This window comes from Nyctereutes procyonoides, unplaced genomic scaffold (assembly GCF_905146905.1).
Source record: "Nyctereutes procyonoides isolate TBG_1078 unplaced genomic scaffold, NYPRO_anot_genome, whole genome shotgun sequence".
Classification (NCBI taxonomy): Eukaryota; Metazoa; Chordata; class Mammalia; order Carnivora; family Canidae; genus Nyctereutes; species Nyctereutes procyonoides.
Genome location: NW_026575134.1, coordinates 24,960,905 through 24,973,929, shown reverse-complemented (window position 1 = coordinate 24,973,929; position 13,025 = coordinate 24,960,905). Strand labels below are relative to the sequence as shown.

Below are 13,025 nucleotides of genomic sequence, written 5' to 3'. Positions count from 1 at the left end.
CTGTCTCCCTCAAACTGTGGAGATCCTTCTTCCAATCCTCAGATCAATGTCCTGGGTATTCCAAGTGATCTGACCTCAATATGGCTGTGTTTAAGTGACAGGGAAAGCCCAGAATCTCCCTACTTCTTCACCATCTTAACTACTCTCTCCTAAGATTAGCTTTTTATACCATATTTTATGCATATGGCTCATGAACAAATCTCCTAGTTCTTTTTTAAAAAATCTCCTACTTGTATATTTAGATATGTTAAAAAATGTGCACTGGAATCATAGCCGGAGTTATGGTAAAAAAAAAAATCCCATAGCTAATCTACATTACTTACACTGTGCTATATATTCTTTTGATTGTTTTTTTCTGGGCAGCCCCTGTGGCCCAATGGTTTGGCACCGCCTTTGGCCCAGGGCATGATCCTGGAGTCCTAGGATCGAGTCCCATGTCAGGCTCCCTGCATGCAGCCTGCTTCTCCCTCTGCCTGTGTCTCTGCCTCTCTCTCTTTAAGTCTGTCATGAATAAATAAATAAATAAATAGTCTTTAAAAATGATTATTTTTTCTTTTTAGCAAATATTTATTGAATGGAAACTTTATTGTAAACACTGAGGTTACAGAATCCAACAAGATGATCAGGGTACCTGCTCTTGAGGAGTTAACATTCTAGTTGGGGAACATATACAATAAGAATACAAATTTTAAAAATTAGTACAATTAAGTACTATGAAGGTAATCTTATAGGAAGGTAGAATTGAGCATGATAGGGTTCTACAATGCACAGAATAGTAAGAGAGGACTATTTCTTACGATCTTTCTCTTTCTTTATGTTGGTGCACACTTGAGTCTGTAATGTTTCAGAAACAGCCTTCATTTTATAAAAATCTATTATTTCTTCTTCCAGTTGTCTTCTCTCCTCCTCAAGTTTCATTGTCTCCTCTTGTTGGACTCTTTTAAGATGCTCAAACTTTTTCTGTAGCTGTGAAACAAACATGTAGTTGTGACTCAAAGCACACTATGGTAGAACATTCCCAGGAACATGCTTGTCTTTCCTACTGGTTATCAAACATAGCCTAGTCATTAGACTAGAGCTTGATCTTAATAGCCTCAAATTTTCATATTTAAAGTAAAAAATTAGATATGGAATTTCCTTCTTACTTTTAATTTTAAATGTGTCACCATTGAACCAAATGTAATAAAACACAGTTATGAAAAACACTCAACTGTAGAAATTTTTCCTAATGAGGTATATATTTTTAACTCTGCAATTTCCCATAAACCTCTTTGAGTAAAATTTGATAGATTCATGTCCACTAAAAATACATACATTAAAATATGACATGGAATATAAAATATTTCTTGACACTTTATTTGGTGAAGGTATTTTGAAAAAAAGATAATTTCCTCAGTTAAGTAAGGTTAGCATAATTATAGGAAGAAAAAAACCTCATTCAGTTACTTTTATTTGCTTTTATATCTTTGGGACTTAAAATGAGCCTAATTAACTATAAGAAGCAGATAATATCATCTTAGTTTCCATTAAAGAAAGCCCTGGATTTTTTAGCATAACTTCATTCAATATAAAGATTGCTTGTGGGCAGCCCTGGTGGCTCAGCGGGTTTAGCACTGCTCCAGCCCAGGGCGTGATCCTGGAGCCCCGGGATTGGGTCCCACATCGGGCTCCCTGCTTGGAGACTGCTTCTCCCTCTGCCTGTGTCTCTCCCTCTCTCTGTGTGTGTGTCTCTATGAATACATAAATAAAATTTTTAAAAAAATCAGGGTTCTTTAAAAAAAGATTGCTTGTATACATCAGAGGAAGTATGATTTTTAAAGCTATGGCTAGTCTGGCATAAAAAGTATGAGGGAAAACTTATTGTCAGTTAACTTTTTGAAAAACAGAGTTTAAACTGCCACAATATTAATTAGCTGGCTTATATGGCTGTGAAGAACACAAGCATGTTAAGACTAGTGGTTCTCAACTCTAAATGGCCATTATAATAATTTGGTAAGGTTGCAAGCTTCACAAAGCATAGGATGCACACAGGTCAGTTGCATCACACTCTCTGGAGTGGAAACCTGAGCATCACCACTATTAGAAATTCCTCAGGTGACTAATGTGCAGCAAAGTTTGAGATCCATGGTTTTAAATAAAAATTATTTTTCCTCTGCTGAAGCTGGTCTCTTAATTACATTTTCATGCCTGAGAAGGAAATGAATATCTACACACAAGTGAAAGAGCTGGGGATATGAGAGTGTGGTATCTATAAATAAGGGTAAAATCAATGAGGAAAACCTTCACTTAAACATGAGAAGAACTGTAGAACAGATCAACAAAACCAGGAGTTGGTTCTTTGAAAAAATTAATAAGATAGATAAACCATTAGCCAGCCTTATTAAAAACAAAAGAGAAAAGACTCTAATTAATAAAATCATGAATGAAAAAGGAGAGATCACAACCAATACAAAGGAAATACAAATGATTTAAAGAACTTATCATGAGCAGCTATATGCCAATAAATTAGGCAATCTAGAAGAAATGGATGCATTTCTGGAAAACCACAAATTACCAAAACAGGAACAAGAAGAAATAGAAAACTTGAACAGGCCAATAACCAGGGAGGAAATTGAAGCAGTCATCAAACACCTCCCAAGACACAGAAGTCCAGGGCCAGATGGCTTCCCAGGGGAATTCTATCAAACATATAAGAAGAAAAAATACCTATTCTACTAAAGCTGTTCCGAAAGCTAGAAAGGGATGGAATACTTCTAAACCCATTTTATGAGACCAGCATCACTCTGATTCCAAAACCAAAGACTCCACCTAAAAGGAGAATTATAGACCAATATCCCTGATGAACACAGATGCAAAAATTCTAAACAAGATACTAACCAATAGGATCCAACAGTACATTTAGATTATTCACCATGACCAAGTGGGATTTATCCCTGGGATGCAAGCCTGGTTCAACATTCATAAAACAATCAAAGTAATAGATCATCAACAAGAGACAAAACAAGACCCATAGGATCCTCTCAAAAGATGCAGAGAAAGCATTTGACAAAATACAGCATCCATTTCTGATCAAAACTCTTGAGAGTGTAGGGATAGAGGGAACATTCCTCATCATCTTAAAAGCCATCTATGAAAAGCCCACAGCAAATATTCTCAATGTAGAAAAACTAAGAGCCTTTCCCCTAAGATCAGGAACACGACAGGGATGTCCACTCTGACCACTGCTATTCAACATAGCATATAAGTTCTAGCCTCAGCAATCAGACCACAAAAAGAAATAAAAAGCATTCAAATTGGCAAAGAAGAAGTAAAACTCTCCCTCTTCACAGATGACATGATACTGTACAAGAACAAGAAAACCCAAAAGACTCCACCCCAAGATTACTAGAACTCATCCAGCAATTCGGCAGTGTGGCAGGATACAAAATCAATGCCCAGAAATCAGTGGCATTTCTATACACTAACAATGAGACTGAAGAAAGAGAAATTAAGGAGTTAATCCCATTTACAATTGCACCCAAAAGCATAAGATACCCAGGAATAAACCTAATCAAAGAGGTAAAAGATGTATACCTTAAAAACTAGGGCACAGGGGATCCCTGGGTGGCTCAGTGGTTTAGTGCCTCCCTTCAGCCCAAGGCAAGATCCCAGAGTCACAGGATCGAGTCCCACATCAGGCTCCCTACATAAAGCCTGCTTCTCTCTCTGCCTGTGTCTCCTCCTCCTCCTCTCTCTCTCTCTCTCTCTGTCTATCATGAATAAATAAATAAAATCTTTAAAAAAACTACAGAAAACTTCTGAAAGCAATTGAGGAAGACACAAAGAGATGGAAAAATATTCTATGCCATGGATTGGAAGAATTAATATTGTGAAAATGTTAAATGCTACCCAGGGCAATTTACACATTCAAAGCAATCCCTATCAAAATACCATGGACTTTCTTCAGAGAGTTGAAACAAATCATCTTAAGATATGTGTGGAGTCAAAAAAGATGCCAAATAGCCAGAGGAATATTGAAGAAGAAAACCAATGCTGGTGGATCACAATGCCAGATTTCAGGTTGTACTACAAAGCTGTGATCATCAAGACAGTGTGGTACTGGCACAAAAACAAACACATAGATCAATGGAACAGAATAGAGAATCCTTAAATGGGCCCTCAGCTCTATGGTCAACTAATATTTGACAAAGCAGGAAAGAGTATCCACTGGAAAAAGCACAGTCTCTTCAATAAATGTTGCTGTGAAAATTGGACAGCCAGGTGCAGAAGGATGAAACTAGACCATCCTCTTACACCAGACACAAAGATAAACTCAAAATGGATGAAAGATCTCAGTGTGAGTAAAGAATCCATCAAAATCCTAGAGGAGAACAGAGGCAACATCCTTTTTGAATTTGGCCACAGCCACTTCTTGCAAGATACATCTATGAAGGCAAGGGAAACAAAAGCAAAAATGAATTACTGGGACTTCATCAAGATAAAAAGCTTCTGCACAGCAAAGGAAACAGTCAACAAAACTGAAAGACAACCTACAGAATGGGAGAAGATATTTGCAAATGACGTATCAGATAAAGGGCTGGGATCCAAGATCTATAAAGAACTTATTAAACTCAACAGCAAAGAAACAAACAATCCAGTCATGAAATGGGCAGAAGAATTAAACATAAATCTCACAGAGGAAGACATAGACATGGCCAACATGCACATGAGAAAATGCTCTGCATCACTTGCCATCAGGGAAATACAAATCAAAACCACAATGAGATCCCACCTCACACCAGTGAGAATGGTGAAAATTAACAAGACAGGAAACAACAAATGTCGGAGAGGATGTGGAGAAAGGGGAACCCTGTTGCACTGTTGGTGGGAATGTGAACTGGTGCAGCTGCTCTGGAAAACTCTGTGCAGTTTCCTCAAAGAGTTAAAAAGAGATCTGCCCTACGACACATCAATGGCACTAGTGGAGATTTACCCCAAAGATACAGATGCAGTGAAAAATTGAGACACCTGCACCCCAATGTTTATAGCAGCAATGTCCACAATGTCCACATCTGTCCTTCAACAGATGAATGGATAGAGAAGATGTGGTCCATATATACAATGGAGTATTACTCCGGCATTAGAAATGACAAATACCCACCATTTGTTTCAACGTGGGTGGAACTGGAGGTATTATGCTGCATGAGGTAAGTCAATTAAAAACGGACAAACATTATATGGTCTCATTCATTTGGGGAATATAAAAAATAGTGAAAGGGAATAAAGAGGAAAGGAGAGAAAATGAGTGGGAAATATCTTAGAGGGTGACAGAACTTGAGAGAATCCTAACTCTGGGAAAGGAAGAAGGGGTAGTGGAAGGGGAGGTGGACGGGGGATGGGATGACTGGGTGATGGGCACTGAGGGGGGCACCTGATGGGATGAGCACTGGGTGTTATACTATATGTTGGCAAATTGAACTCCAATAAAAAATATACAAAATAAAAAAAAACCTTTGGAAGGTGAAGCTTGACAGGAAGATGGCAGTGGAGTAGTAGGTCTGAGGCTCACCTCACCCCATGAACACATCTAAATAACTATCTAAATATGGCAGAAATCAACCTGAAGATGGACAGAACAACTCCACAACTAAAGGGAGAAAAGAGCATCCAGGCTTCTTGCCTGAAATAATAAAGAGTTATTTTGTGAACTTGAAAAAAAAATAAAGGGAGAAAAGAGGCCACAGTCAAGTGGTAAGAATTTAGTCAGTATGGAGATGTGATTTAGTGGAAAATGGATCACAGGTACTGTGAAGGGGAGGTACCTGTGGTCACAGAGAAGGGTGAGAGACATGGCCACAAAGGGGAACACACCAGGAGAATATTTCACCAAAGCCCTTGGCCTGGAAAATATGAGGGACTGATCTTCATGTTTTTGTTGCAAAGTGTGAGGCTTAAAGCTGACTTTTAAAGGTCAGCAGTCTTGCCTGGGATAGAGCCCCCGAGGGCACTCCCCTGCTTCTGATGAGAAGATAGGCAAACATCCGGGGGCATATAGCTTGGAAACTGCAATCTGAAGACCACCTGGGGCACATAGGTGAAAGATTATTTGCTTTATCAGAGAGCTTCCTGAGATGCAACATTTCCCGAGACTTCTCTCTAGGAGCAAAGGAGCTGCTTGCAACACTTGCCTACCAGTTCCTCAGCATAAACACATAGCCACTTGCTGGGTTAGGTACAGCACTGATATTGGCTGAATCCTTACACCAAGTCCCACTCCTCTGACTTCTATGACAAGCAAACGCTGGCCACAACTTGAGAGCTTGAGTTCATTTTGGAGAGGTGACATGGCCTCTGCATGGGCGAAGGACCCCAAAGGCAGTATTCCAGGACCCTCCCTGTCCACCAATACAAGAACAAAGACATTGGATGAAGGCTACAAACCCTAGGGGCTCAGCAATGTATTGCAATTCACCATAAATTCCAAACTGCTCTGGGATCCAGCCACCACCGTCTGCTACAAGAAAGCACTGAACAAAACACAAGGAAACCCTCCCCCAGAGAATCATTATGGGTTTGTTCCCCTGGAGTCTCTGAGGTGTGCAGTTTTGAAACACATCTATGCCTGAGATGAAACACAGGAGTGCCGCTCTGATTGGCAGGTGGTCAGCTCTGACACAGAGGAAAGGCAGGGATCTCACAGAGACGAGGAACAGAGTCATTGAGGGCTCACTAAGAAGGGGTGGTGTGCATTTCCCACTCCAGAGATGAGAGACTGGGGGGAATCCATTTTCACCCCGCAAACCCCACCATGATCCATCTTAGTGAGCTAAACAATGCCAAGTGGGGAATGGAGTTGCTACACCAAGCCACACTCGCTACCCTGCACTCTACAGGTGCATATCCACTAGGGCAGTTCCACCTAAGAAACAGAGCAGCATGTCCTTCCCCCAGAAGACCAGCACAAACACCTGCCCACACCAAGTCAGCTGATTATAGAGCGCCACAGAACTTCAGTTCTGGGGCAGCCTGCGTGGCTCAGCGGTTTAGTGCCGCCTTCAGCCCAGGGTGTGATCCTGGAGACCTGGGATCAAGTCCAACATTGGGCTCCCTGCATGGAGCCTGATTCTCCCTCTGCCTGTGACTCTGCCTGCCTCTCTCCCCGTGTCTTTCATGAATAAATAAAATCTTTTAAAAAAACTTCAGTTCTGGGGGAAACAAGATCTAGCATCATCTATTTTTTTTCTTTTTGTTTGTTGTTTGCTTCTTTTTACCTTTGTTTTTGTCTTTTTATTCTTGTTGTTTTGTTTTTTAAGATAAGAAAGGGCATTTAAAAATTATGTATGTATATTTTAAAATTTTTCTCCTATTTTATTTCTTTATACCTCTTCTTCTAAGAAGCTTTTCATAACAAGCAGAAGAAAACACACTTACGATATAGCTCCCTATATGTATTTTATTTTATCTTATGTTACTTTTTAATTTTTAAAATTTTCTTATTTTTATACTTATTTCTTTTTAAAAAGGGCATCCAGGAACCTGAGGATAGGGAGCTGTGGTAGTTACTGCGGGAGCTGACTCCAGGACTGGAGAGCTGGCTGCCACCACTGTTGTTGTTCCTCCTGGTGTCACCTTGTACCTGGGACTGAGCAGGGGCCTCACATGATAAACAGCTCCCACTGAGCTGTGTACCTGGCAGGGGGCGGGGCAGCTCCCCCAGGTGCACACACCTGAGAATCAGCACAGGAGACCCCTCCCCCAGAAGACAAGCTGGAAGAACAGGGGAAAAGCAACTTATTGACCAAGCAGCACTGGAAAGTTCCAGGGGAAGTCGAGGGATTTACAGTATATAGAATCTGAGGATACTCCCCATTGTTTTGTGTTTTCTGTTTACCTCCCCTTTTCCTCCCTTTTTTCCTCTCTTTTTCTCCTTTTTCTAGTACAACTTGTTTTTGGCCACTCTGCAATGAGCAAAATGACTAGAAGGAAAAACTCACCTCAAAAGAAAGAATCAGATACAGCCCTCTCTCAAACAGAGTTACAAAATTTGGATTACAATTCAGTGTCAGAAAGCCAATTTAGAAGCACAATTATAAAGCTATTGGTGGCTCTAGAAAGAAGCATAAAGGACTCAAGCGACTTCATGACTGCAGAATTTAGATCTAATCAGGCAGAAATTTAAATTTAAATTAAAAATCAATTAAATGAGATGCAATCCAAACTGGAGGTCTTAATGACGAGGGTTAACGAGGTAGAAGAATGAGTGTGTGACATAGAAGACAAGTTGATGGCAAGGAAGCAAACTGAGGAAACAAGAGAAAAACAATAAAAAGATCATGGGGATAGGTTAAGGGAAATAAATGACAGCCTCAGAAGGAAAAATCTACGTTTAATTGGGGTTCCCGAGGGTGATGAAAGGGACAGAGATCCAGAAACTGTATTTGAGCAAATCATAGCTGAGAACTTCCCTAATTTGGGAAGGGAAACAGGCATTCAGATCCAGGAGATACAGAGATTCCTCTGAAATCAATAGAAACCACTCAACACCTTGACATTTAATAGTGAAACTTTCAAATTCCAAAGATAAAGAAAAGATCCTTAAAGCAGCAAGAGAAAAGAAATCTATAACCTTTATGGGGAGAAGTATTAGGATAACAACAGACCACTACACAGAGTCCTGGCAGGCCAGAAAGGGCTGGCAAGATATATTCAGGGTCCTAAATGAGAAGAACATGCAGCCAAGAATACTTTATCCATCAAGGCTCTCATTTAATAGGAGAGATAAAGAGCTTCCAAGATGGACAGAAACTGAAAGAATATGTGACCATCAAACCAGCTCTGCAAGAAATATTAAGGGGGACCCTGTAAAAGAAAGGAAGTCCAAGGAAACAATCCACAAAAACAGGGACTGAATAGGTATCATGGTAACACTAAATTCATATCTTTCAATAGTAACTCTGAACATGAATGGGTTTAATGACCCCATCAAAAGGCACAGGGTTTCAGACTAGATAAAAAAGCAAGACATATCTATCTGCTGTTTACAAGAGACTCATTTTACATAAGGATACCTACAGCCTGAAAATAAAGGGTTGGAGAACCATTTACAATTAAAATGTCCCCCAAAAGAAAGCAGAGCTAGCCATCCTTCTATCAGATAAGTTAAAGTTTATCCCAAACACTGTAGTAAGAGATGAAGAGGGACACGATATCATACTTAAAGGATCTATCCAACAAGAGGACCTAACAATCATGAATATTTATGCCCCGAATGTGGGAGCTGCCAAATATATCAATCAATTAATAACCAAAGTTAAGACATACTTATATAATAATACACTTAGTGACTTGAATACAGCCCTTTCTGCAATTGACAGGTCTTCTAATCACAACATCTCCAAAGAAACGAGAGCTTTAAATGATACACTGGACCAGATGGATTTCACAGATATTTACAGAACTTTACATCCAAACGCAACTGAATACACATTATTTTCAAGTACACATGGAACTTTCTCCAGAATAGATCACATCCTGAATCACAAATCAGGTCTGAACTTATACCAAAATATTGAGATCATCCCTTGAATATTTTCAGACCATAATGCTTTGAAACTAGGACTAAATCACAAGAAGAAGTTTGGAAGGGCTTCAAACACGTGGAGGTTAAGGACAATCCTGCTAAAAGATGAAAGGGTCAACCAGGAAATTAAGGAAGAATTAAAAAGATTTATGGAAAGTAATGAGCATGAAGATACAACCGTTGAAAATCTTTGGGATACAGCAAAAGCAGTCCTGAGGGGGAAATACATCGCAATACAAGCATCCATCCAGAAACTGGAAAGAACTCAAATACAAAACTAACCTTGCACCTAAAGGAGCTGGAGAAAAAATAACAAATAGATTCTACATCCAGCAGAAGGAGAGAATTAATAAAGATTTGACCATAACTCAATGAATTAGACACCAGAAGAATGTGGAACAGATTAACAAAACAACCAGCAAAAGTTGGTTCTTTGAAAGAATTGATTAGATAAACCATTAGCCAGCCTTATTAAAAAGAAGAGAGAAAAGACTCAAATTAATAAAATCATGAATGAGAAAGGATAGATCACCACCAATACCAAGGAAATAAATATGATTTAAAAACTTATTATGAGCAGCTATATGCCAATAAAATAGGCAATGTGGAAGAAATGGACACATTTCTGGAAAACCACAAACTACCAAAACTGGAACAGGAAGAAATAGAAAACCTGAATAGGCCGGTAACTGGGGAGGAAATTGAAGCAGTCATCAAACACCTCCCAAGACACAAAAGGCCAGGGCCAGATGGCTTCCCAGGGGAATTCTATCAAACCTTTAAAGAAGAAATCATACCTATTCTACTAAAGCTCTTTGGAAAGATAGAAAGAGATGGAGTACTTCCAAACTCGTTCTATGAGGCAAGCAACACCTTAATTCCACAACCACACAAAGGCTCAACCAAAAAGGAGAATTATAGACCAATATCCCTGACGAACACAGATGCAATAATCTCAACAAGATACTAGCCAATAGGATCTAACAATACATTTAGAAGATTATTCACCATGAACAAGTGGGATTTATCCCCGGGATGCAAGGCTGCCTCAACACTCATAAAACAATCAACGTGATGGATCATATCAGCAAGAGACAAAACAAGAACCATAGGATTCTCTCAAAAGATGTAGAGAAAGCTTTTGACAAAATACAGCATCCATTTCTGATCAAAACTCTTGAGAGTGTAGGGATAGAGGGAACATTCCTCATCATCTTAAAAGCCATCTATGGAAAGCCCACAGCAAATATCATTCTCAATGGGGAAACAATGGGGGCCTTTCCCCTAAGATCAGGAACACGACAGGGATGTCCACTCTCACCACTGCTATTCAACAGAGTACTAGAAGTCCTAGCTTCAGCAATCAGACCACAAAAAGAAATAAAAGGCATTCAAATTGGCAAAGAAGTTAAACTCTCCCTCTTTGCAGATGACATGATACTGTAGAAGAACAAGAAAACCCAAAAGACTCCACCCCAAGAATGCTAGCAATCAGACCACAAAAAGAAGTAAAAAGCATTCAAATTGGCAAAGAAGTTAAACTCTCCCTCTTTGCAGATGACATGATACTGTAGAAGAACAAGAAAACCCAAAAGACTCCACATCCAGCAATGTGGCAGTGTGGCAGGATACAAAATCAATGCCCAGAAATCAGTGGCATTTCTATACACTAACAATGAGACTGAAGAAAGAGAAAATAATGAATCAGTCCCATTTACAATTGCACCCAAAAGCATAAGATACCTAGGAATAAACCTAACCAAAGAAGTAAAGGATCTATATCCTAAAAACTACAGAACATTTCTGAAAGATATTGAGGAAGACACAAAGAGATGGAAAAATATTCCATGCTGATGGATTGGAAGAATTAATATTGTGAAAATGTCAGGGTGATTTACACATTTAATGCAATCCCTATCAAAATACCATGGACTTTCTTCAGAGAGTTGGAACAAATCATCTTAGGATTTGTGTGGAATCAGATAGGACCCCGAATAGCCAGGGGAATTTTTTTTAATAAATTAATTTTTTATTGGTGTTCAATTTACCAACATACAGAATAACACCAGTGCTTATCCCGTCAAGTGTCCCCCTCAGTGCCCGTCACCCATTCACCCCCACCCCCCACCCTCCTCCCCTTCCACCACCCCTAGTTCATTTCCCAGAGTTAGAAGTCTTTATGTTCTGTCTCCCTTTCTGATATTTCCCACACATTTCTTCTCCCTTCAGGGGAATATTAAATAAGAAAACCATAGCTGGGGGCATCACAATGCCAGATTTCAGGTTGTAGTACAAAGCTGTGATCATTAAGACAGTGTGGTACTGGCACAAAACAGACACATAGATCAATGTAACAGAATTGAGAATCCAGAAGTGGACCCTCAACTTTATGGTCAACTAATATTCAATAAAGCAGGAAAGAGTATCCACTGGGAAAAACACAGTCTTTCAATAAATGGTGCTGGGAAAATTGGACAGCCACATGTAGAAGAATGAAACTAGACCACTGTCTTACACCAGACACAAAGATAAACTCAAAATGGATGAAAGATCTCAAAGCGAGACAAGATTCCATCAAAATCCTAGAGGAGAACAGAGGCAACACCCTTTTTTAACATGGCCACAGCAACTTCTTGCAAGATACATCCATGAAGGCAAGGGAAACAAAAGCAAAAATGAATTATTATTATTATTTTTTTAAATTTTATAAATTAAATTTTATTGGTGTTCAATTTACCAACATACAGAATAACACCCGGTGCTCATCCCGTCAAGTGTACCCCTCAGTGCCCGTCACCCATTCACCCCCACCCCCCGCCCTCCTCCCCCTCCACCACCCCTAGTTCATTTCCCAGAGTTAGAAGTCTTTATGTTCTGTCTCCCTTTCTGATATTTCTCACACATTTCTTCTCCCTTCCCTTATATTCCCTTTCACTATTATTCATATTCCCCAAATGAATGAGAACATACACTGTTTGTCCTTCTCCGGTTACTGTGGCCAAGTTCAAAAAGGGTGTTGCCTGAGTTCTCCTCTGGGATTTTGATGGAATCTTGTCTCACATTTAGATCTTTCATCTATTTTGAGTTTATCTTTGTGTATGGTGCAAGAGAGTGGTCCAGTTTCATTCTTCTGCATGTGGATGTCCAATTTTCCCAGCACCATTTATTGAAGAGACTGTCTTTCTTCCAGTGGATCGTCTTTCCTCCTTTATCGTATATTAGTTGACCATAAAGTTCAGGGTCCACTTCTGGGTTCTCTGTTCTGTTCCATTGATCTATATGTCTGTTTTCGTGCCAGTACCACACTGTCTTGATGAACACAGCTTTGTAGTACAACCTGAAATCTGGCATTGTGATGCCCCCAGCTATGGTTTTCTTTTTTAAAATTCCCCTGGCTGTTTGGGGTCTTTTCTGATTCCACACAAATCTTAAAATAATTTGTTCTAAGTCTCTGAAGAAAGTCCAT

General features: G+C 39.5%; 1 protein-coding gene across 2 annotated transcripts in view; it reads right to left on the bottom strand.

The window, feature by feature from the left end:
• Positions 1 to 786: 786 nt before the first annotated feature.
• SEPTIN14 (septin 14) overlaps positions 787 to 13,025 on the bottom strand; it is a 66,444-nt gene continuing 54,205 nt past the window's right edge. For both annotated transcript variants that reach the window (XM_055301107.1, XM_055301106.1), the window contains one exon: positions 787 to 966. In XM_055301107.1, coding sequence (XP_055157082.1) covers positions 787 to 966 — 180 coding nt within the window. The remainder of the gene's footprint in view (positions 967 to 13,025) is intronic.